At 33.6% G+C, this 25,651-nt stretch overlaps 4 protein-coding genes across 5 annotated transcripts; 2 read left to right on the forward strand and 2 right to left on the reverse strand.

Annotated features, from left to right (window-relative positions):
* Positions 1-712: 712 nt before the first annotated feature.
* Positions 713-2,087, forward strand: LOC132733242 (uncharacterized). The gene is made up of 2 exons (XM_060719848.1): positions 713-912; positions 1,080-2,087. Exons 1-2 carry the CDS (start codon positions 801-803, stop codon positions 2,084-2,086), a joined length of 1,119 nt encoding a protein of 372 aa, XP_060575831.1. The 5' UTR covers positions 713-800; the 3' UTR covers position 2,087.
* Positions 2,088-5,933: 3,846 nt separating this feature from the next.
* Positions 5,934-7,757, reverse strand: LOC132733252 (uncharacterized). The gene is made up of 2 exons (XM_060719860.1): positions 7,576-7,757; positions 5,934-6,599 (listed from the first exon to the last, which is right to left on the reverse strand). The coding sequence occupies exon 2, from the start codon at positions 6,590-6,592 to the stop codon at positions 6,095-6,097; it is 498 nt and encodes a 165-aa protein (XP_060575843.1). The 5' UTR covers positions 6,593-6,599; positions 7,576-7,757; the 3' UTR covers positions 5,934-6,094.
* Positions 7,758-10,234: 2,477 nt separating this feature from the next.
* Positions 10,235-13,347, reverse strand: LOC132733304 (uncharacterized). 2 transcript variants are annotated; one of them, XM_060719927.1, is made up of 2 exons: positions 13,189-13,347; positions 10,235-11,252 (listed from the first exon to the last, which is right to left on the reverse strand). In XM_060719927.1, exon 2 carries the CDS (start codon positions 11,228-11,230, stop codon positions 10,730-10,732), a length of 501 nt encoding a protein of 166 aa, XP_060575910.1. In that variant the 5' UTR covers positions 11,231-11,252; positions 13,189-13,347; the 3' UTR covers positions 10,235-10,729. The 2 variants fall into 2 exon arrangements, with proteins under 2 accessions (XP_060575910.1, XP_060575916.1); XM_060719933.1 differs by having other exon boundaries at positions 10,235-11,231; positions 13,189-13,344.
* A 3,825-nt stretch (positions 13,348-17,172) lies between these two features.
* Positions 17,173-21,183, forward strand: LOC132733318 (headcase protein-like). The gene has a single exon (XM_060719948.1). It carries the CDS (start codon positions 17,326-17,328, stop codon positions 18,844-18,846), a length of 1,521 nt encoding a protein of 506 aa, XP_060575931.1. The 5' UTR covers positions 17,173-17,325; the 3' UTR covers positions 18,847-21,183.
* Positions 21,184-25,651: the final 4,468 nt, after the last annotated feature.

Genomic DNA, 25,651 nt, shown 5'->3' on the forward strand with positions numbered 1-25,651 from the left:
CGGATGAGCACCTGAGGTCTTCCTCCACAGTCGCCGCATAGCCTTGACAGTTATAAGACGCCTTGCAAAATCTGAGGTCAATTTCAGGTCGTTAATGCATTATTTAGTGGAGGCAGAAAGCTGCTTGCTGATAAGCCTCCAGAACATGATTCAGAGAGAAATTAGTCTCACATTAATTAGCCATTTACTGTTTAACGATAAATAGCCATTATCAGCAGAATACCTTCAACCGGTTTCAGAAATTTAGAGAATATTTTGTGATATTTCAGTGAAAATTGAGAATATTAATTAAACAAAATGGTTCATAGTTGTTGTGCAGTTGGATGTTCAAATAGACAAAGCACAGAAAAAAACATATCATTACATAGATTTCCTAAATATCCATTGTGGAGAAGGGAAGCATGGATAAAAGCTTTAAAAAGATTAGAAATTGGCAGTACACCGGGAAAACAAAAGCCCTGGCAACCTACAAATAGTTCTCGTGTATGCAGTATGCATTTTATAACGGGTAAGACCAATTCTTTTGCCTAATTTTTTGTATGTCTTGTTTCATAATAGAATTCTTGTAAATATATCTATATAGTTCAGTTTAATTTTTCACGATAAAAGTAGTTTTTAATTGTAATTATGTAACTGTCAATTTCTGCCTAAAGTTATATATAATGATAGTATAATAAAATAACATTTCGAAATACCTTTTCTTTTAAGGAAAGCCATGTGAGGAAATAACTCATCCTGATTTCATACCTAATCAGAATTTAGGTGGAAAGAATGGACATAGCAGAACAAATATTACTACAATGGAAAGATTCAAAAGATCAAAGAAAAGACAGAAAACAGGAATGTCTCATGATGACGCTGTTTCCATACCTGAGCATCAGTCCCAGGAGCCTGATTTGGACATAAACATTGGTAAATGTATAATAATACTTGTTGGTCAAACATCTAATTGATAGCATTAGATAAAATTTCTGGTAAAAGTGCATAAAATCAGACTTAAACAAGTGTAAGTTTCATTACAATACATTAGTATGAATAGCTTACACACCTTAATTATGAGTTCTTTACTTTTGTTCCAGGCATTCAGTGTGATTTGCTTACTGACGGACAAACATCCATGGTCACAGAGCTTGAAAAGAAACTTAAAAAGGGAACAAAAGCAAATGAATGTCTTGAGAAGAAATCATATCTGCAGGAACAGAGAATTAGTAAATTAAAACTGTCTTTTTCTAGCATGGATGCTGGTATGGTCGCCTTCTACACTGGGCTGACAAAAGCTTTATTTTTATGGATATATGATCAAATATTTCCACTAGTAGAAAACAAACGACAAAGTCGAGCACTGTCACTCCATGATCATCTTTTATTAGTATTAGTTAAGATACGTCTTGGACTGTTGAACAGAGATATTTCTTATAGGTTTGGAATAACGGAAACATCTACGTCTCGGATATTGAATGTATGGATTCCAGTTATTTCAAAATGTTTGAAGCCTTTGATACACTGGCCAGAGAGAGATGTTGCAAGATCAAATGTGCCTTTGTCATTTAAACCGGACTATAATAAGTGTGTATCAATTATTGACTGCTTTGAGATCTTCATTGAACGCCCGAAGAACCTTACCGCCCGGGCTCAAACTTGGAGTAATTACAAACATAACAATACTGTAAAGTATCTGATATCTATATCGCCATCAGGAGCGATAAATTTTCTCTCATCTGGTTGGGGTGGAAGAGTATCAGATAAGGAAATTACATTAAAATCTGGGTTTATGGAAAATCTTATGCACGGAGATGAAGTTTTGGCTGATAGAGGGTTTCTTCTGTCAGAGGAAATGGCATCACAGGGTGTGGTGTTAAGAATTCCGTCCTTTACAAAGGGTAAGAAACAACTGAGCGGAAAAGACGTCGAAACATCGAGAAAACTTTCTCATGTTAGAATACATGTAGAGAGGGTGATAGGTCGAATGAGAACTTTTCTCATTCTTGAGTCCAACATACCTCTTTGCCACGTGCATCTACTGGATGACATAGTAACCATTATAGGGACTTTACATAACTTACTCCCCCCAATTGTCAAAGGCTAGTTTGAAGCAATATTGTATATATGGAATGTGTAAAAAATAAACATACTACAAAAACCAGTTCTTGTTTTCATTTAATGTTTTCAATAATAGCAGGTAAAATATATCGTTTGTACTCAAATGTTAGTTTTTTCAACATTTTGTCTATGAAGGTATCATCTTTGTATACCCTTATACCAACACTGGAAGATTTACTCCACAAATATAAGTCACAGTATTCTAAATTGCATATTAACAAATGCCCTTGCACTTGAGTGTAAAACTTGTGTGTCTTTTTGAGCTCGAAATTTTCATTTATAGGATAGTCGGCATTTGATTTCGCTATTAAACTGTCTGGCTGCGGCACTCCGTTCTCGAAGGTCTTCAAACATTTAATTTCCAGACATCCCTTTCCACAACAAGAACACTGCACAATGCCATCAGGAGAGGCACCTAGATGAGGATATTTTTTATTTAGCACCAATCCACTTTCTAAACACAAAACAATTGTCATGAAGAATAGTGTGATATTTTTGGTAGGTTTTTCTGGCAAATGCCTCCATATCTAAACCATATTTGGTTGCTGATGTAGAAAAGCGTTTATGATGTAATATTTCATCAACTATTGCCGATCTTTCTGTTGTGTCTCGCAAAGTGAAGACACGGTGCATCCTACTTGAGGTGACTCGCCCTTCCCTATGCATTGACCAAAGCGAACTTTGTGACTGTTCCAAGTTTGAAACTAATTCAATGGAGAGCTGTTCACTCAAGGAAGAAAGTATTTCATCTGGTGTCATTTTGTTGTACTGTAATGATTTAATGCTATCTTTTATAGTTTTCGGGACCTGTGGTGCTACCTTGACTTCCAAATGAGTAAATATTGCTGCATTAGGCTGGATACGCTTTAGTGCATTGAAATCCAAAGTGCGACATGTGGAAATATTCGTGCTAGATTTAGTCAAGGGCTGCCTTACATCATCTTCATATTTTGGCCTCTTGAAGTCTATGCACGACACAGGGGCTGGTTCTGCCTTTCGCCTTGACATATCATTCCATTTACAAAGTGAGCTCGTGCTTGCAGTGACATTAAGACCCATTCGGATAGCGGCCTCAACCTTGTAAGCTATGGCTGCTGCATGGCTACACGCTTTACCGGCTCTGTAAATTAAAAGGAAAATAATTAGGTTTACATAAAAATTACACCTGTTACTGAAGAATATGACTTTTTTGAATACTCCAGATGAATTAACAAAAATCTTGTCAATCTTACTGATTGGCCAGAACATTCTTGCTAAATGTTTTTTATGGGCCTTGTGTTAGAGCTCAGATAAAACAAATAGGTATAAATCATATAAATAAAAATTTATAATCTTATGAACATACCCTGCCATACAGGTACAATGGGTTGTGTGGATCCGACCATCTTTTCTCAATATGAGGTAAGCCTTGTACAATGTATTTTTTGTACCCTGTCGCTGGCTTGGCAACACTTCAGCCATAAGATAAGTAAAATCCTCAATCCCTGTGTCGTAGAACAGAACTGGCTGAACATGTCCACATACAAAGTACTGGTAGGCATCCATAGATTTGTAGCATTTCATTTGCTCATTTGAGTAGTAATTGCTACTTTGAACAAAATAGTTGTAGATATCAGGGTAGCCAATATCTGGCCATAATTTGGGATCATTTATCCAAGATTTTTTGTCAATTACGTAAGGATCTGGAAGTGTTTTGTCTGCAGAAATGGTTAGTTTATCTAAATAAACAACTAAATCAGTTGCTGACAGCTTAGAAGCATAATCCGACATTTTCAGCTGAGTTAAATCCAAAGACATGGTTATTTTTAAGCATATGTTGACTCCTTTCTAACTAAATGTTATATGAACTTTGGCTATTAGCAGACAGCTTTCTGCCTCCAGAGATAATTAACCTGTGGTCAGTAATGATATGCAGCGTTCTATTTTTAGTAATTTTGAAAGGCGTCTAATAATACCAACAAAAATAAGATTTCTATACCTGTATTTCGGTATAATACTGTCCGTTACTATACTCTGTTGTGTACTTGGTTACTTACATACAAGAGCGAAAATAGTAAATGTATTGGACATAATTATAATGGTTTAATTTGTACTGAAATTTGAGCATTAGAATTGATTACGTTGAAATAGCGGAAGGCTGAAAAGTAAAAGTTGCAGAATATGATTTTGTAACGTATTTTTTATCTCGTTACGTGAGCTTTAACCAGTATCTGTTGTGTTCATCTCATCTACGGATCAACGAAAATGTTCCAAGACTGCACGTACATGACTTAACGCTATTTAAATGCTGTTCCATTAAAAAAAATCAAGTATCCAAGGGCAAAGACGCATTTACAAAATGCACAACTAAGCTTCTGTAACTGTTTTTTTTTCAACCAGTTGTTAACACGTAATCAAATTTCCAAATAAGTATAAACCATCGTGCAGTCAATACATTTCTGCCAATATTGATACCAAATATGCCAATATCATGCATAAAAAAAAACAAACAAAATCCCTCTGTAACCATTAGCACACTTTCTATTTGCAAACTCACTAAATAATTATGTTGAAGTACATCGTAGTCATGTATGTACTGACAATGCTGTAAAACCACTACCACCCTTTTAATAGGGAGTTTCAATATGAACAAAAACGTATTTTACACAATGTTATGTTGTATGGATGATAACAAGATTCAAACTATTCTACTATTTTCATTTAACTTTCTTCAAAGGAATCAATTAACTCTCACTCGAGCTCTGGTCTTAACAACATGTATTAAATGGTAGAATAGTTTGACTCTTGTTATCATCCATACAACATAACACACAACTGATCAAATTTGTTGACTGAACCATGTAGATTGTTTAATTGTTAATCTACATTTAACATATTAAGAATGAGTTTGAACTTTTCACCGACTTTGCAGGACGTCTGAAACGAAATATCCCATGGTTAGTATTAATCCAACCTTTGTCAAAACAAATTATTGTCTTTCTTTATACTGTGATGTATTTTAATACAAGTATTTTTACTTCAAACCTTACAGTATACAATTGTATGACAGAACAGACTTTTTAATACATTTTCTTTTTCAAGATTTCTTCTTTCGCTCAATTCATTGAAACTTTGTTCGTACACGTGTAAGATACTTTCATTTACTAGTAGCATAAAATTCATTACCTTAATTGATCTTCGTTATTTTTCTTAATTGTCTGGATAACTTAATTGAAATATTCATTTAATTACTTCCTTTTGCATGGATCAGTTGCTCCGTTTGATCAATTATTGACGTAAGTTAAATACGTGGGACATTTTAAATACAAATATTTCAACAGACGAACAAATAGGAATTTGTTAAGAGTTTTGTTTATTTCAAATGAAATATTTGCCCATACCATTAGAATGTTTTTAAACAAAACGTACTTGTTTACTCGGTGAATGTTCTTTTAATTACTCATTTTTGGCTCCCCGTTTTTTTAATTGATTTTAGACAGTTGATTAATTGCTTAAGTTTCACATATCGATTTTAACAATCCACTATATCCAATTTTCATGCAGAGGAAAAAATAACAACAAACATGGCCTTGAACGCTGGGCACCGTAGGGGAAATTCAATAAATTTTCTTTGTTATAACGGATGAAACATTTTGTAAACAACAAGAATTATGTTGTAGGAGACTCAAGTTCACGGTCAGGCTAAGTCAAAGAGTCACGACAGAAAAGGTCAAATACGGGTCAAATAAGCAATGAATGGTTAGCATGCTCTGCGGATATCCAGACGACATGAGGGCATTTCGTGCATTTCACGTGCTTTGTCATTATTCGATATTAAAAGAAAACAACTTTGATTTGAGGTTTAACCTATCTTCCGATTTGCTTCACACAATTTATAAAAAACATAAATGCATAAAGTTAATTGTGTAAAATTAACAGGCTGAAAAACGTAGTTCATACTAGATTAGTATGTCTTATTTCCAAATCTTCGTCTTATACTAGATTTTGTCATCAATTAAACACACGTAGCGTTTATAATTGCCCCAAGTAATATTCCAGACGACATTCCGACAAGACTTCCGAACGCAACACCTCCTGCATGCGCCGTCCCATACGCAATAGCCGCTCCAGTAGCCGCTCCGAGGACTGACAGTCGATCAACTCGAACTTGGCACCGATTATAACGAAGTCTATAGCACCTATCCCAAACCTTATAACCGTCTTTTTCATTCTTTGTTGCTAGATATGTCAATACCGGACCCAAGACAGCCCCTATTATTAAGCCGTTGGTTCCAGCTCGGGTCATTTTCTCCTGGACACTCGCCCAGTTTCGAGTTTCTGGTCGAATTGCGGCATTGATAGGGCCAACTAATACAGTACCTATGAAGCCGAAACTTTGAACAGTTTTTATTGTTACGTGGGTCGTAAGTTCGAGTCTAGGATGTGCTACCCTCTGCATGGATTCATCATCTAGTTTTGCCCCGCACATGTTCTTCATCCATTCGCCACCCATTGTTATTCTGAAAAAGAAAAAATTGTAGCATAATATATAAAACTGTAAGGATGTTAGGGATACGACAAAATCCTGATTAACTCGACGACAGGCAACAAAAATGGCTAATTTTGTTATTCCACAACAATGATGACATTGTTAGAATGTCATTTGCAACTAGTAAATGTAAATCATCACGCGGGTTATTCGACTTCTGAATTCTAATTTAGTAAGCTGATATTTTCTTTCTCTTTAACATTATAGTTGTCCCAGCAATTGCGCGTTTTACTCCGAAACGTGATGATGATGATCAAAGCAAATTTTGAAAAACTTACGAGAAAACGACATAAAGCAAATTAATTGCATATTGTTGTAAATCTATGTCCAAAAGAGATTTTTTAAAAAGACTTGTCTTTAATATTGTATTAATTTGTGATTTAAAAAAGAAGTTTCAATATGAATCGTCGGACAAATTTGTACAAAAGGGGCACAATTTAATTCGTAAAAATGGTTCTATTTGTTAGCTAATTACCTCCCCTTACAATCGACGCGAACTGCACTTAAAAACGTAGCATCGTCAAGGTTAAGCTAAAAGTTAAATTTAGTAACGTAAAAAAACGTCCAATAAGCGCAGTCATATGTTTATAAACATTGAAGTTTCATTTCTGCTTAAACAGAGTTGAATAGTACTGTCCGTTTTTCTTTAAAGATAAGTCAAACATCTTTTCCAATTAAATGATATTGCAAATATATCTAGAAGTATCTCAATTAAATTTTGGACATTGCTACGCTCCATCATTTTGAACTCGTGAGTTACTGACCTATTTAAATATATTCAAAAGACACCAATACATATAATATTATGCATAAAAAGATTTCTTAAATCAGCATTTATTTAAGCTTGAGATCGATCTTACATATAAGTACGATCTATCGTATGCAATTCTAAATTCAAGTTAATAATGTCAGGAAAACAAAATAAAAATGTAATTAAAATCACTTACTGTTTTAAGAAATCACCGATGTTAAGGTAACACTTCTCCTGTTATCAACCCAGGTATATACAATGTACTTTAACTCTTCAACCGCGTCGGCAAAGCAAATATTAGAACATTTTATGAAAAGGTGCAAAGATACCATGTACATGAGCGAAAAAATGTATTTTAAGATGTTCTAGTTTTTATACCAGTTATCTCCGACAGCATAGGGGTATGATATAATTAATATGGATTGAATTTGAGCCCCCCAAAAACTAATTTGGATTTAAAAATGAGACAAGCTGATAAGATTGCCCCGGCAAGACCCAAAAATCGATTCAGGTTAAAAAAAATATAGAAAACTATACATGTACATTTGGTTTTAAGTTTAAATTTGCTGAATATTAAAGGCTCATTAAGTCCCAGAAGTGCTAGCAATTTCATTTCTCAATATTTTTTTTTAACTTTTGGTATCCTTTTACAGTTTCGAAAAAAATTACAAATTTGCCATATAGGTGAACAGCCCTTTACTTCTTTTGCTCTGTTGGCAATTGGTATAATTATAGTGAATTAGTATTTTGTATAGACGTCAAAAATAATACAACTTTGTTTACATTTTGCTACCTTTGCGATACATTATGGAACGTTTTGCGTTAAACAATAATTACATCCAACATGCTCGAGACATTAATAAAAACATGTTTCACATTTCTAAAAAATTAAAGAAAAAATATGAATTTCTGAGCCATTAAGATTTTATCTGATATCATATAAATCGAGAACACTTCAAAAGAACAGCGGTCTCCCACCATAGTGAACCAAGAAAACAGCGTTATAGTCAAATATAGTAGACAATTGCTGAAAAATACTGACTCGAACTCAAACACGTTAAGGATCTATGCCAAATGGTCATGGCAGCAATTCGATACCCGTGTTGAGTGGTAGTGGCCACAAAGCCAATTGCCCCTAATAAAAAGACATTGATTCATATTGTATTTTGTCATTTTTGTCCATGATTAACAATCGCTAATAAATGCTTATATCCACTTTGTGTGCTTATGGCAAGCCTCGACAAACTTTACACTTAAAGGTGCATGTGGCAAACCTGGGCGAGCTTTACACGGCAAACCTAGGCGAACTTTACACTTAAAGGTACTTGTGGCAAGCCTAGGCGAACTTTACACTTAAAGGTACTTGTGGCAAGCCTAGGCGAACTTTACACTTAAAGGTACTTGTGGCAAGCCTAGGCGAACTTTACACTTAAAGGTACTTGTGGCAAGCCTAAGCGAACTTTACAGTTAAAGGTACTTGTGGCAAGCCTAGGCGAACTTTACACTTAAAGGTACTTGTGGCAAGCCTATGCGAACTTTTCACTTAAAGGTGCTTGTGGCAGGCCTAGGCGAACTTTACACTTAAATGTGCTTGTGGCAAATCTCGGCGTACTTTATATATTTTATGACAAACAACCTTTGAACCTTTTTCTATCTCAATTACATACAGCATATAACTGCTAAAACCTTCTTGCGATTTAGGCCCATGAACCTGCCCAAATAAAGTTTCTAAGATATATAATCAACGCTGATGACCTTCACGTTTTTTCGGTCTGACTGCTAACTGATTTTATTATGAATATTGATTACTTGCCCCTAAATACTGAACAGTACACGCCATGGTCCAAGCTTATTCTTGGTAATTGTTAGTGGCAACAATATGTTAATTTTTCTACATTCCTCAAATCAACATTTATATCTAGGGTTTACCGCAAATCTGTTGTAAAATATATAAAATATATTTTTGTGCTATTCGTAGCAACGCTTTTCAATTTTGGGTAATTTCTCACAATTAGAATAATTATTCTGGAAAATGATGTGAGCGAATGATCTAAAATTTTGCTCACAAGTTACATCTCGAAAGAATATTTCAAGTCCCATCATGTGTGAAGTCCCTTTCAGTTCTTAACCCAGGGATCGTGAGTTCGAGAACTACCAGGTGCACGTTTTCTACATACGACTAAAGTACTGTTAGTTCAAGATATAGTAGCCTAAATACGACGTCGTTTTGACGTAATGTGCTCCGTGAGTTGTTTACAATGGTTATACAAAGTGTTGCTATATATATTATACACGTTTTTATGTAATTGAAAACAATTTTATGACTGTATAAAAGAAGACAATCTCCTACTGCCTGTGCTGTTCATTATTTTTTTATATAAAGATTTTTTTTAACAAGTTATGGTCCAAGTCCGGGAACTTTTATGAATGACCCTCGTATATATGAAGATTTCATCACAATTGAGCTGAAATAAATACATTTTCATTAATTTGATAACATAAATTTTGCATGTGTGCAAATATATGTTTAAGAAGGAGCAAACCTTAAAATATTAGTTAGACTGTATGTTTTTGGTGTGTTTTTCTTTTCATTTACTAAACATCTGTGCTTTATAACTGAATTTCGCCGTGTTCCGGATTGATAATATACATGTATAAAATATGGTTTTCATCAAAAACAATCGAGGAGTTGCCTGCAGAAAAACAACTCCACTTTAGTTTACCATGCTAGAACATTATCTGAAATCCATTAATGTGAAAATCGGACGGTTGAACTTATTTCTGTATGATTCACTGCTACCATATGTTACTGTTTGAATGAGTCAGTATCACATGCAATAACAAGAACATAAACATGATATGCTAATTTTTATCCCTGATTAATATATATATAAATCTACATCTTCATTTCACGCATTCTTCACACATATTTGTACAATGTCCAAACACGGCATATATACATAAACTATATTATTCTAATATGGCAGTCTATCAAAGAATAGAGTAATTGAATATTGGTTATATAAAATATATTTGATTGAAACAAATTTATTTGGTTCGAAGAAATATTGTGGTTCATATAATGGGGTCATTGTGTTTCAATTCAACCCTGTACACATTTCTCTAAGCAGAATTTTTTATTCTAAAATATAAATCAAACATTTTAATACTATTTTAAACACAATCCTCACTCCTTTCTATATTAAACTTGATAAAAGATTAATCAAGTGTCCGCGCGTGCGCATATCTTCTCGTTTGGAGGGTAATTTAAATTGCAAGCTGAATTATTATGGCACAAAAGTAAGTATAATGCCGTCTTTTTCGCACCGGAAATGCTGTCAGTGCAACGCCTAGTCTTTCTTCTTTAAAACATTATTATAAACTGCCGCTGCAAGTATACCCGACGACATTCCTACAAGCCCGCCAAATAGAGCACCGCTAGATGTCGCTGCGCCTATGGCGGCACCACCTACTCCTCCAACCACTGATGATTGGTCGACAAGGATTTGACCACGATTATGACGTAACCTGTAACATCTGTCCCAGATCTTATATGGATCTTCTTCCTTTCTAATTTTCATATACGTCATAAAAGGCCCCATAAAAACACCTAGAACCAATCCGCCCCTACCGCATCGAGTCATTTTATGTTTTACGCCTGTCCAATTTCTTGTGTCCTTCTTTACGGCCGCGGCTATAGGACCAACCAAGACGGTTCCAAGAAGACCGAAGCTTTGAATCGTCTTGATGGTCACGTGAATCGTTAACTCTGTAGTTGGGTATGGGACATTCTTGATAGCCTCGTCATCCACCCTGAACCCGCACATGTTTTTAAACCATTCTGACGCCATACTGGAAAGTCGGGTACTGAAACTATAAAAAAATAATAATGTTAAACTGATTTACCCCATTACCTTAACAGTTAAGAAGAGTTTTTGACTGATTATGGCCACAGAGCTTTATTATAATTTCTGTTATTAATAAAAGTTTCTGATATAGCCAAATATACCACACAGATATGTTTTACGGGAAACTTAATACTTATATATGTGCTTTATTACATTGAATAAAATTTTAAGGCATTATATAAAAAATGCCCTTTATTCATTCAAACATATCAGTTTTGTTTTCCCTACATCTTCCCATGTACAAAATCATAAATGAGCCGCGTCACGACAAAACCAACATAGTGGGTTTGCGACCAGCATGGATCCAGACCAGCCTGCGCATCCGCGCAGTCTGATTAGGATCCATGATGTTCGCTGTCAGTTTCTCCACTTGTAATAGAGTTGGTAAGCGAACAGCATGGATCCTGATCAGACTGCGCGGATGCGCAGGCTAGTCTGGATCCATGCTGGTCGCAAACCCACTATGTTGGTTTTGTCGTGACGCGGTTCAAATATATTTACGGCCATATAGCCTGCTATAACTATAATCTAATTCAAAATACAGCACAATTACTGTTATTTGAGGAAAAATGAACGATTCATATATAAGAGTTATGGCCCTTGGTCTCTGTTCAAACTGACTTATTATTTTATATCATTTGAATTGTATATTTAATTTCATTTCTGTATATAAAAACCAACAACAGAAAAGTTAACTATTTTTCAGTGACACTTTTGAGTTGCGATCCTATCCGTCTTTGTGTGATACTTATTCACAACAGGAACATTTCTGCTATTATTCATAATTTAACAAGGGTCTTTTAAAAAACTAAGTAAAAACAATATACGTTTCAGATTTTTTGCATTTTTTTATAAGTTTTATATGCGTTTTCCCCGTTTTTGCCGAAATTTACAGTATTTACAATTTTTTTATTTTGGACAATTTTTTCATGTTCAAAAAAAAATTTATCATTTAATTTTTAAAATTTAAATTTTGGAAAAGTTTGATCTTATCAGCTTTATCGTTTAAAACCCACGAGTAAGGATTTTTTTTTTGAAAAAGAGTCAATCACCCCCTAAAAAATTTATATACCCCACAACAGGGTAAGCTCTTTTATTCATTGCTATAGGGCAAATAAAAATGTGGTTTTTTTAAAATCTAGGGAAAAGGGCCCTCCCGGGATTTTTTCTGTAAACTTTAAATAAAACTTTGTATTTTACGTTTTGTTTCTTATCGTAAACATATCTATATAACCATCGTTTGTTTTTTGTTGTTGTTGTTTTGTTGTTGTTGTTTTTTAATCTTAGTATTACTGAAATACCCTATGGATGTCCAATTTGTGCAATGTGCAAAGACCCTTATCAAATGTCAGGTGGTATTACTATATTTTCAAAAAAAGGTATTGTTTCCATGATGATGATTGAAAATCGGCGAGATGTTCCGAATGAATACACGTACGACGCATTTACAATACAAAGGCTTATTAAATGCAATTTTACTGTACATTGAAAGTTCAGAAAAAAATATGCATGCTGTATTTTTACAGTGCTCAATGAAAACAACAAGACAATAAAATTTAAAATAGAGAAATTGAATAGATCTAAAACCAAAGTTTTTTAAAGGGGAATAATTTTAAAATTTTGGTTTTGGGGGACTGTTTTTTAAAAAAGAAAAATTTTACAAGTAAATTAATCCCGAATTTTTTAAAAAAATTTGTTAAAAAAAAATCCAAATAAAACCAAAGTATAAAATTTAAATTATGATGCAAGTCCGCTTTCATAACAGCAAATCAAATATGACAGTCCTGGCCTTCCATAGTTAAGGTTATAAATATCGCGAAAAACCATGTAGAATACACTTAAACAATTTCTATTTTGCTTCAATTTATCTATTTTTACAGTAATTAAGAAATGTCACTTACGATTATGAATATCCGCAATAACTTCAACTATTTTATATTTGTAGATATTTCTTGATATTATAATGTTTGAAAAGCACAGACGTTATCTTTTGAGTAACGTTCTTCGTGCGTTAAATTATCGTCCAAATGTCAAGGTAAAGGAAAAAATCTAGTACACGGACATTTGTTTGAACAACTAACTACTATTTGAAAGCTTTAAATGCAGGGGTGTCATGTTATGCAAAATTTATCAATAAAAGGATAGGAGAAAAAGAATGTACATGTGCAATGTTCTTTCTTTCGTAAAAAAATATTTGCAAGATTTGACAATCGATTTTTAGCTTAAGGTTGTATAGGTTGTTGACCTCATCGCCAAACAACCTCTATTAACGCTATTATGGCAATATCAGTGGAAGTAGTTCTGTGGCTTCCATAACTTTATATATATGTCGCTAACATTTTGACGTTGTGCGAACATGCAGTGAAAGGTGTGTCACTAACTAACCCAGAATGTACAAGTGTGGTGGGCCGAGGTCAGTTATATGCCTAAATTATTAATTAAGACACCAGGTGCTATATGTAATAATTTAAAGAAAATTTACCATATGGTTTATGCGTTATGGACGCTTTTCTAAAATTAAGCATGTACATGTATATTGGAAGAGCTTTCAGAAATGAGGAAACGTTAAATATATCATCTTTATGGAATCCCCCCGTTGATTAGACAATCCCCCCCCCCCCCCCCCCCGTTGATTAGACTCATATCGTTAAGAAACAAATTGATAGCATTCAGATAACAATTCACATTCAAAATGCTTGAAATACATAAATATGATTCCCTACCCCCACACTAAGTCTTGTTACACCAGAGCCTATTTTTTAATCAAAGGGCTGCAACCTCTGTGGTATTTTCTGATCTTTGCAATCTAAATCATACTGACTATCTGTATGTATTTTCCTGTATAAATTTATTTTTATATACTATAATTAATCTTACGCAGCGATTGCGTCTATAACAGTTTGAGATTGATACATATGGAATTTTGCATGACGAGTTGCATCAAAAAAATCATTTCTCATTTTTTATGACAGCCACACTTTATCCTTGCATATCGTGGCTACTTCCTTAAAAAAGACACTTCAAAAAAAAGTTGCCTTGACTAGGATTTGAACCTCAGGCCTCTCACACCCTAAACGAGCGCGCTACCTCTGCACCACGGTGAAGTAATACATATGTAGATTGAATAAAAACAAATACATTGTAATTCTAATTTGAGAATTTCCATTTCGTGTTTGTAATTTTTACTATTTTCAAGATATTTTGTTCACGATAAACCTGTTGTTTAACACGGATGAAAATAATTTAGCGAAAATCTTCTCGACAAAACAGTACGACGAGTATATATTCCACTACTCGACAGTCAGATTTATTTGTGTACTACGCTCTGGAGTATTTGGTAATCGACATAGCTAAAAATAGCAATTTTATTGATTAAGCTTTACGGAAATAGCTGACCATTTTTCATTGGGTAAAAAAAATATTCATCCGCGAAATTTGTGATTGTAAACTCATATTTCTATTGACTACTCTAATTTTTTAATGCACTGTAATTCGTTAAATGCCTACATTAAAAATTATTCTTTCTTTTAAATTGCTGGTTTTTAAGCAGTTCTGAGTGAGAACTACTTTGCGTTGTTAGGTCTGTTCGTGGATGTTAGCTATGTATTTACTGATCTTGCGATCAGAAAATACAATCAAAGGGCTGCAACCTCTGTGGTATTTTCTGATCTTTGCAATCTAAATCATACTGACTATCTGTATGTATTTTCCTATATAAGTTTATTTTTATATTCTATAATTAATCTTACGCAGCGACTGCGTCTATAACAGTTTGAGATTGATACATATGGAATTTTGCATGACTAGAGTTGCATCAAAAATCTTTTTCATTTTATGACAGCCATATTTTATCCTTGCATATCGTGGCTACTTCCTTAAAAAAGACACTTCAAAAAAAAAGTTGCCTCGACTAGGATTTGAACCTTGGGCCTCTCACACTCTAAACGAGCGCGCTACCTCTGCACCACGGTGAAGTAATACATATGTAGCTTGAATAATAACAAATACATTGTAATTTCCATTCCGTGTTTGTAATCCTTACTAATTTCGAGGTATTTTCTTCACTATAAACCTGTTGTTTAACACTGATGAAAATAATTTAGCGAAAATCTTCTCGACAAAACAGTACGACATGTATATATTCCACTACTCGACAGTCAGATTTATTTGTGTACTACGCTCTGGAGTATTCGGGTAATCGACATAGCTAAAAATAGCAATTTTATTGATTAAGCTTTACGGAAATAGCCGAACATTTTTCATTGGGTAAAAATGATATTCATCCGCGAAATTTGTGATTGTAACCTCATATTTCTATTGACTACTCTAAACTTTTAATGCACTGTAATTCGTTAAATACATACATTAAAAATTATTCTTTATTTTAAATTGCTGGTTTTTAAGCACTTCTGAGTGAGAGCTACTTTGCGTTGTTAGGTCTGTTAGGAAAATTTGTGTTAGACCGTGGATGTTAGCTATGTATTTACTGATCTTGCGATCAGAAAATACAAAAAGTACCTAAAAATTACTAAAATGATCGAGGCGCTGTTTTCAAAGTATGCCTAAATTTTCTGAAAAGTATATTTGCCGATCTTGTCAAACTTTGAAAATATCAGGTTCAATATTTAATTGTTATTAAATTTATTATTATCCAGTCAATAAATAATGGCTAATGATTATATAATCAAAATTAAACACTTTTTTTTCTTTCCAAAGTGGATCTGAGAGAGACACATAAAAATGTTTAAACGAACCCACGACCCTCAGCTTCAGAGCTTTTGAAAGTAATTCTAGCCTATTTTGAATTAGGAGAGAGGATGAGGGACAGGGGTAAAGGCAAATATATTAAATGCCTAAAATCATCATATATAGATATTGAAATAATTCAAAATTAAGTAGATCTACTTAACTGCATTCATTTTAATTAAATCTAGTTGGGGAGAAGATGTTAATTCGGTTGGGTTTGAACCGAATGTAAACACCGGTGGTAAACGTTTAAACTGTCACATAATAAACATTTGTTTACCTTACAGAGCGTGTCACAAGTACTGATATACCTGTTATCTAATATTATAAAAAAAAAATAATTTTAAAGGGACTCCACTGCGGTTATTTAGGGAACTCAGTCAATTTGACATATAACTTACAAGTATGCAAAATTTAAAATCGTTGTTCCAGAATGATATTACTAATAATTATTATGAAAAATGACCCAAGTTTGAAGTGTTGCAACACTTTTCACTTAATTTTTTTTTTAATAGTTTCAATTTGTATGATGAGTATACTAGTCTAGTGTATTTTTTTTTACTTTTTAACCATGTTTGCGTATCTTTCTGTGTTTAGTGTCCCAACTGATCTATTTAAGAAATTCAGATTTTATCTTCTTTTTTTTTTTACCTCATTTGAGGTATATTAAATAGATATAACCTACCCTGATTTTGAACAAACAGGCTTATACTTCAAATTAAACAGTGGATTATCAAAATAATTTACACGTACCTGTGTAGGCCTACACAGTTGTGTGCGTTGGGTTTCAGCGAATTACTGAGCACTATCTGTCATGTATACTAGTAATTACCCCTACAGGGCCTCCTAACAAAATCAGGCCGGTTGCACTTTCTATATTATGCGGCCTAAATTTACTGTGCGATAAACTAAGCGATTCCTTTTCTGTAATGATTGTTCGTAGTTAAGCTTTCAATGAAAAATAAATATCTAAATTTATAAACAGATTCAACACCATTGACCTACTTTTGATCGTAGTAAACAACTTCATCGCTCGCGCTTATTATCATAATAAAATACGACCTCAAGGTCAGGGTTATCCATTAACCAATGAAAATTTACATTACGACACTGATCCAGAAAATAACCAATCGTAACGCATGTTAAGTTAAGCCATTGAACGAGCAAAACATAACAAACATTTCGCCGGGATTTCAACGCATGTACGCGAAATAAACTGCTTTTAATTAGTGAAATTTTCTGTGACAACTTATTCGAAAGGTTGAATCTGTTGCTTGTGGATATATTCTATCATGCCGCACCAAAAGCATGTTAAAATTAATCGCAGTAACGCGAATAGGGCGGATACAAACAACAACGTACCGGGGAATCACGACAACCATGCTCCTGCCAGACCTGTCCAGAATGGCCAGCGTATGCAGAAATGTTGTTTTCCTGGAATCTGCCCGGTTAAGGATGAAATGATAGATACTGAAAATGTTGCGGATGCGGTCCGTGTTGTATGCAACAATGATGCATGCACGGAAGGAAATTGGATGCATAAAAGTTGTTTTGAATCTTTCGAGGAAAGCGTGCTATCGTATCTACGCTCGTGCGGCCGTGCACGTAGCTGGAGTGAAAAACAACGATTGCAAAATTTATGGACAAAGAAAGGGTATGATCTTGCATTCAAAGCGTGTGATTGCAACTGTGGAAAAGGGCATCTAAGAAAAGATTTGGACTATATAGCACCGCTTCATGTAGATAATGCTGGTAAGAAGAAACACAAGAAGAAGCAAACAACTGGCAAACCTGAGCTGAATACTGGCAATGTTGTACCACGTGAGAGAAGACCATCTGGTAACAACAACACAAATGCAAACACTCCTAATGCTAACACAAAAACTAACAATACTGTTACAAATGGAAAAGTTGATAATGCTGATCATGTGAATGGCAATTCTATTCATATACGAAAGGCAAGCCCTAGTATAACCATCATAAACAACCGAAATGATGAACGTCTGCGTGCCAACAGTATAAGCAGTACCGGAAGTAGTCCACCAAATTCTGCCTCATCTGTAACCTCAGGTTCTGATTCACCGGTGCCTCCTTCCCCGCAGAATTCTGCAGTCATACGTTTTGGACACAAGTCCAACTCCAGGTTCAGCTTCATGGAATCCTCATCCAGTCCTGATAATAGTCCTATAAGCGGGTCTTTGGCGAGCATGTTTGCAAAACGCTGCGACTTGTCAGCCTTCAGCATTCTTCCAAAGCACAAGCAGAATCCTTATCATATAAAGATGGAGGATGATGCCCTGAATGGAAATGATGATGTTCATTCGTTTGTTCTCAACCACTTGAGTTCATACAAGATTACATCACTCCACTGTCTTTTGTGCAAAAATGAGCTATGTGTTTTCGATCGTTACCCGTTAGTTGATGGAACATTATTCCTATCTCCCCAGGCTTATGACAATCAAGCACTACAAGTGATTTCAGAGGGACGACTCCAGTATATCAACGCGGTCTGTGTTTCCTGTCTAGAGGGTGGAAATGATGTACGTTGTGTGGCCTGTAAACGTAAATGGGATGGTAGCTCGTTGCTGTTAGGTTCGATGTATTCATACGACATATTTGCGGCAATGCCTTGCTGTCAGAAGCGTCTCACTTGTAAGCATTGTCGAAGGGCTGTCGTAGATGTCGGGAGCGGTCTACCGTACTTCAGTGAGTACAGTCACATGATACCTTGTCCATATTGCAAGGCATATGATTACCATTTCATACGACCTCTTTGCGAAACCTTTGCCGTGAAGATGTCTATATGGAACTAAAGCATAGCAAATATATCCACTGAAGCTACTTTATAGGGCAACTACATATGCAGTGATATTTTCTGTGCAGCTTTTTTACATAACCTTACTGCTTTTAAAACTATATTTTTTGACCATATCGGAAGTGTGAACTACTTTCTTGACATGTAACAAATAAAGTGTGACTGACAAATCTGTGAATGATGTGATGACAGGTAAATATGTGAACATTTTATTGTATGTATGAAGGATGTGTCCACAGTGTAAAGAATGTACGGACATTTGTTCAGCGGTACCCTAATGAATGTTTCTTGTTTACAGTTTGATCAAATTTTGGAACTCTCTTTTTTTTTTGGCGCAAATTACAACGAACTGGTTAAAAACTTAAAAAATGGTAAAAAAAGACTAAACATTTTGTAACCTGTAATGCATTTTCATGATTTTCTGAAAGAAAAATCTATATGGCCGAGACATGCTAATTGATGCAGAACTATTTCACAAGTTTCAAACTTACTGTTTATTGGATTTTATACATTCATTTGTCAGAAATTATTTAAGCAGACAGATAATACGCTTGTTTTTTGCATTAATTATTAAATTATACTATTGTATTTCATTGATTAACTGCAGCATTTATATAAAATAATATTTTATTTGCCACACATCTAAATAACAATTAGAACTTTTGAAATAATATACTTTCGTCTGAGTATTTCTTATGATAAAGGTATTGAAATGAAGTAGTTTAAACTATTTCCAAAAATTAAACTTTTGGTAAATCCCCAACTCTGGCCTTTAATGTGGCCTGTTTTTGCCACACAATAAACTCAAAAATATTTAAAACCTACATTTCAATGCATAATACTTGCAAAACTCTATCTTGATGAATTGTTAAAAGTCTGAATGTTTTGAAATAGAATTTTATCTTCCTATACCCATCATAAAAATTTATTTTTTATTCTTCTTTAATATGACATTATCAAAGTATTTTATACAACCTTTGATTAAACTATATTTTATTTAATGTCAAGCTAACTGATTTATTTTTGTGTTGCAATGTAGGTCATTTTGTAATGCCCTATAGGAAAGAATACTGGCAAATTCACTTTTGGCAATGCTATCAAAAGATTATAAATTAGTTTATTTCACTGGTTGGTTGAAAAACAACTTACATATATTGTGAAGTCTACAGCGATTTCTTACAACTTCTCTTCTGTCTCAAAAAAAGTTTCATTTCATGTCTCAAGTATGTTAAATATGGTATGCAGTGTCAGACCTGAGTATGGGTGTCATAAGAATAATGCCATAAGAATTCCATGGCATGTGTATACAGATCTTATATGAGATCTTATATGACTGCATTGAGCACATATTCATACTTTCCTGGAATGAGTTGATGTTTGATGGATATATCATATAATATGTACTCAAACTTTATGTCATGAGGAATGTGCCATGAGTGCATATACTGTGCATTTGCCATGAGTACTCAGAATTTTAAGATCCCCCATGGATTCTTTGATGCCATGGATGTCCAGATCATTTTTAAAGGGGGGGGGGGGGGGGGGGCAAAACTAATGGGAGCCCCATAAATTGTCCAAGCCATAAGGAATTTATCCAATATCAAACTTGCGAGCAATTTTATACATGTATTGTTAATCTGGTTGGAATAAAAATGACAAAATAAACAGAAAAAAAGAAAACAAGTTCTCATTACAAATTGAAGTACACAGATATTTTTATCTCAAGAAATAAATTCATTTGATAGAAGAAAAAATACTGTTTTAAGTAATTTGTTAATCAGTAAGTATTGCGCAATATGTAATAAAAGAACCAAAAAAAAAAAATCTCCTTGCTATTTAATGGATTTTTTTTCAATGAAAACAAGCCAAACAAATATCTAGTATCGCCAAAAATAGGACAGATGGTCTAGTTCAAGGTTGCTAGAATCAATAATGGTGAATTATCACTGTGGTTTTAATCGGGTCGCGCTAGGGTTATTTTTATATATGTCTCTTCAGCTGTTATTGACTAAGGATCTGTAACTAGTAATTTATAAGGTTGCGTATGGCCATGATTTTACATAGGACAGTTTATTCTTAATTAAGAATTTATTTGAAATTTCGTTTCTGTTTTGCTGGCGTTAAATGAGAAAATCATGGATTCATTATACAAAAGTCCCTCAGTTTTATGTGTTTAATATTCATTAACTGGGAATAATTGTTTTTCAAGATAATGAAACTGTTTTAATGACTTGAGTTTACCGCATTTTGCGGTCTATTAAAATTTTCAACACTTCAAAATTCAATTGAAATTTTAATTCAACAGTTTAAAATCATGAACAGATCATCTGATGAAGTTATAATTAACAAAATTTTAATGCTTTAAACCCACTAACTGCATTGTGAAACTACGGTTTCCCAAAATGCTGAGGAAACACAAAAATCATGGTGTAATTTGGCATGTTTACAGCTTAATGTTATCTTTTGGCCTTGAACTGCGACTGTTTACCAGTTATAGGTTTTGTATACAGGTGTCAAAATTGTAATACAAGGCCACTACCAAAAAAACAGCTCTTTATTCACATTGTATCAAGGCTTTAAGGTATTTTGTTTTTGTTGAAAAAAGTATTATTTTTTCGGACAAATGAAAGTTTTTTAAGCGTTTCATATTAATCACTCGACACCGATTCAGATGAACTTAATTATCACTGTTCTTGATGTTTTGAACTGAATTTAATATAGAATCTAGTTAAAGTATTTTGTCAGAGTTGTGTAAAGATTAAAAAAAGATTTTGTTTTTATTTTATCAGCATTCATGTTTAATAGTTATCTTTTACTGAATTATGTACTTTAATTTGTCAAAAACTAAGATGTTTCTATACCAGCTTAATACAGGTATTTGCAGTAAAGGAACACTATTATTTTGTATTAGCAAGCAAATAGTTGGATCTTCTTTTGCCTCATTATACTTAAAATACCTCTTTGAACTTCAGCGTTTCTTTTGTTTGGTACATTGGAATATGATACCTCTGTGCGGGTACAATTTGTCATCAAGTTACATTTGTGCTAAATTTAGATATTCCAATGCTTCAAAAACAAGCTCATATGCCTTCAATCAATGATTGTTATTTGTTTATTTTTTATTTTCATGGGGTATTTAAGAGTTTGGGATGTGGTTTTAAGGTTTTAACTTTTAGGGAGTGTTATGGTTGTTGGCCAGTCATCATTAAGAAACGCAAAAAAAAAATCTTATGTTTTCGAAATGGAAATTTCTTTTCTTGTTTTTTAACCAGGTTTTCAATTTTGAAAATCCTGGTTATTAGATTGGGGTATGGCGGGCGGATGGGCGGCTGGGCGGGCGGGCGTCAAACGAAATTGTGTCCGCTCTGTAACTCTTCAACCCTTTGAAGAATTTTGATGAAACTTCAGACAAATGTTTACCACATCAAGATGACGTGCAGAACGCATGTTCCGCATGGCTGGCTCCAAGGTCAAGGTCACAGTGACATTAACATTGAAAATCCTGTCCGCTCTGTAACTCTTCAACCCTTTGAAGAATTTTGATGAAACTTCAGACAAATGTTTACCACATCAAGATGACGTGCAGAACGCATGTTCCGCATGGCTGGCTCCAAGGTCAAGGTCACAGTGACATTAACATTGAAAATCCTGTTTACATGATTTTAACTTGATTTGGCAGTCAAAGGTCATATCATCTTTGGAGGTAATTTAAAAAGATATGATATATTATTTCATGTCTACTTTGTAACTTGTTTTTCATTATACAGAATTATCAATATAATTATAGTGAACAAATTCTTCTGTGCTGAACTCGTCCTACATTTCTCAACGGATTTTGTTCAAACTTTCACAGAAGCTTTGTCATCAAGCACCCTGGCACATATTGTCGGGGTTTTGTGATTGGATAGTTTTTGACCTAATTATGGCCCTTTGTTTTTTTCCTTATACATAATATTATAGTGAACACTTCTTCAGTGGCAATTCCTCCTACATTATTCATGTTTTACATTGCACATAGTTACATTGTTTGTTGCTTGTATTTGTATTTCAAATACAACATATTTATCTACAATGGTGATAATTGAAAACCTGGTTTCATGGCATTGCCATGTTTCTTGTCTTATTTTTATTTTGGAAATATTCCAAGGTAAACATGGCACACCTTTTATGAAATCATATTTTTTTAGTCTGAGAAAACAAAAAAACTAATGACCCTGAAGTTGGTAGTTGAGTTTACAAGACCAAATAAGTGAAAATCATTCCAGATAATTGAGGTTATGAATGAATGAGCCTTATTGATGATGACCTTTTGTTGAACTTTTCCACAGTTTTACAAAAATTGAAAGTTTTATCAACATTGATTTAAAGGTTGGTTTTGCTATTGATGCACAAAGAGATGGAAACTTGTCTATATGCCACCAGTGTAAAACGGTCAACCAGGGCAGCTTTATGACTATGCTACTTTATTTTAGTATTAATCATCCTGAAACCCCTTAAACTTCCATTGGACTGTTCCTTAGTAAAACAGGGCAAGTCCATTTCATTTCAAGGGTTTATATTTATTTTTATGAAGTGGTAATCCTTTCTTTAAGAACGATGAGCAATTAGGGAATGAGTCAGCTTTACACAAACTTGATGTGTCTGCTTAATTGTAGCCTCAAGGACAGCACAACTATGTTATTATGAGTGCCAACATTGCCTGTCTGCTGCATTGTAACCTCAAGGACAGTTGAACTACGGTATAAGCTCAAACGTTGTAGGGCTTTGTCTGATTATGTCTCAACTATTAATAATTTGATCAGAAATAAAGGACCAACTTTTTGTAGACAAAAAAAGGAGTTTTTCTAGTGTCTTGAGGTGTAATTTTCTTACTACTATAATATATCAGCGATATAAGTCATAGGTTGTGAGTTTGATCACCTAGGTGTTCAGTTTAATGCATGGAAGGGAAGTTGAATTTCATATAATAACTGTTCTTCAAAAACTGCTTATGATGTTATGTTAGCTTTTATTAAATTAGAGTTCAACTTGAAGTTACAGTGATCTGTATTAAAACTAGATCAGGACAAAGTCTTTTACAGTTTAGAAATGTTAAAACTGTACAATGAGTAATACAGGCTGATGACACATTCCTCATATATAAACCAAGCTGGCCATTACAAAAATCTATACTTAGCCAAGTCATTTTATATTTCCAACTTCCTTCTTTTCCCCCTACATTTAAGTGAACTTTGTGTTAAAAATAAATATTAAAGATTGGACAGAACAAAAGCGAAGCATAGGAAAAAAAGTTTTTTTAAGCAGATTTTTTATGTATGTCACATCTTTACTCTGTTTGACTTCAATCGCCATATAGTATAATAGTATATATACATGTATATTGAGTTTTGTTTATGTATTGAGAACAAATGTGTTGTTTTTAATGTGAATTATTTGTTATTTGTGTAGATAAAGATATCTTTGTGAATACAGTACTATCTGGTTTTCAGTGTCTTTTTACTGTTGAATTTTTTTTTTTAATTAATTAAAAAAAACATATTTTCTTGTATAAAAAATTATATGAATCATAATGATGTTTTTTTGATTTTTATTTTGTTTTGATTGTTAATGCCAGAAAGGTTAGATTATAAATACATCATTGTTTTGTTCATGGAATTGTATTATTTCTGTAAAGCTATCTCGTTTTTAAGTATTGGTATAAGGAAATACTGGAAATTTGCAAGAACAAATTATATTAAATATAAAAGAGTTGCGTATATATAAGATATAGTATGTACAAGGCGAATGTCTTTGAAATTTTTAACTAACCTTACGAAGCATTTTCATTAATTTTCTTGTAGATCTTTGACTGTTGACATTATGTTGAGAATTCGGACTATGAAATCTTAGGTACCAGGTTAAAGCCTTTACTACTGCATATTTTTACAAATTTGGGTATCTACTAAAAAAAAAATCAGGAAAAGACATTTATATGGGTACAAGTTTTCAGGCATCAAGCATTTCCTTTCCTGAAAGCTCTTTTATTCTAAAACCAATTGAAATACATGTAATATTAAAGTCCTGGCTTTCAGGTTTTCTAATATTTTTAACTTTGCACCCTGGTGCATTTACTTTGATTTATGCTTTTGATTTGTAGAAGTTAACATTGCCTTGTGGAGAAAAGTCTGGCAGTTTGTTATGTGATATAGACCAGTTAATATTTGTGTATTTTGTTTCAAAATTTCTGAGTGACGGCCAAAATTAAATTTTTGAAATAGCAGTTTACGCAAGGGATTCATATTTTCTATATCATGACTATGAAACATGATTTTCTTGTATGACAACACCGATAATAATAGATGTACTTGTACTGTGTTAATTAACAAGTCCTTGAAATATTTTCTGAAATGAAATACGAGGCCAGGCTAACGAGTTATTTTTAAGCTTGTTTGTTTGTTATTTCCTTTCGCTGTTTTTGTTTATGGCAGAAGCTATTCTGGGTTGTAGAGTGCATTGCTTACAGAATTATTATAAATGTATGAATTTTTTGAAAGAACGTGAACTTAGACATATTTTTTCTCGGCAATATAATTGAGTGATTAAAAAATGGGCATTAATTGGAATTGTGGGAGTAAATAGGAATTGTGTTGACGAATTAAGATGTAAATCATAAATGTATATTTTCTAGGGCAGTATTTCATGATAAATTATATATACATGTACATTGTACTTGGTTGATTTGGTTATAGGGGAGATACAGTAATGTAGATATTTGAATATTTAAAGGTGACAATATTATTGCAGTTCATAATGTTAAGTATAAT

Source organism: Ruditapes philippinarum, unplaced genomic scaffold, assembly GCF_026571515.1.
Source record: "Ruditapes philippinarum isolate M1 unplaced genomic scaffold, ASM2657151v2 ctg823_1_1_1_1, whole genome shotgun sequence".
NCBI lineage: Eukaryota > Metazoa > Mollusca > Bivalvia > Venerida > Veneridae > Ruditapes > Ruditapes philippinarum.

Coding starts and splice junctions, on each gene's coding strand:
- LOC132733242 (XM_060719848.1), top strand. CDS start 801: ATGGAAAGATTCAAAAGATCAAAGAAAAGACAGAAAACAGGAATGTCT. Junction 913..1,079: donor TGATTTGGACATAAACATTG/GTAAATGTATAA, acceptor CTTTTGTTCCAG/GCATTCAGTGTGATTTGCTT.
- LOC132733252 (XM_060719860.1), bottom strand. CDS start 6,592: ATGGGTGGCGAATGGATGAAGAACATGTGCGGGGCAAAACTAGATGAT.
- LOC132733304 (XM_060719927.1), bottom strand. CDS start 11,230: ATGGCGTCAGAATGGTTTAAAAACATGTGCGGGTTCAGGGTGGATGAC.
- LOC132733318 (XM_060719948.1), top strand. CDS start 17,326: ATGCCGCACCAAAAGCATGTTAAAATTAATCGCAGTAACGCGAATAGG.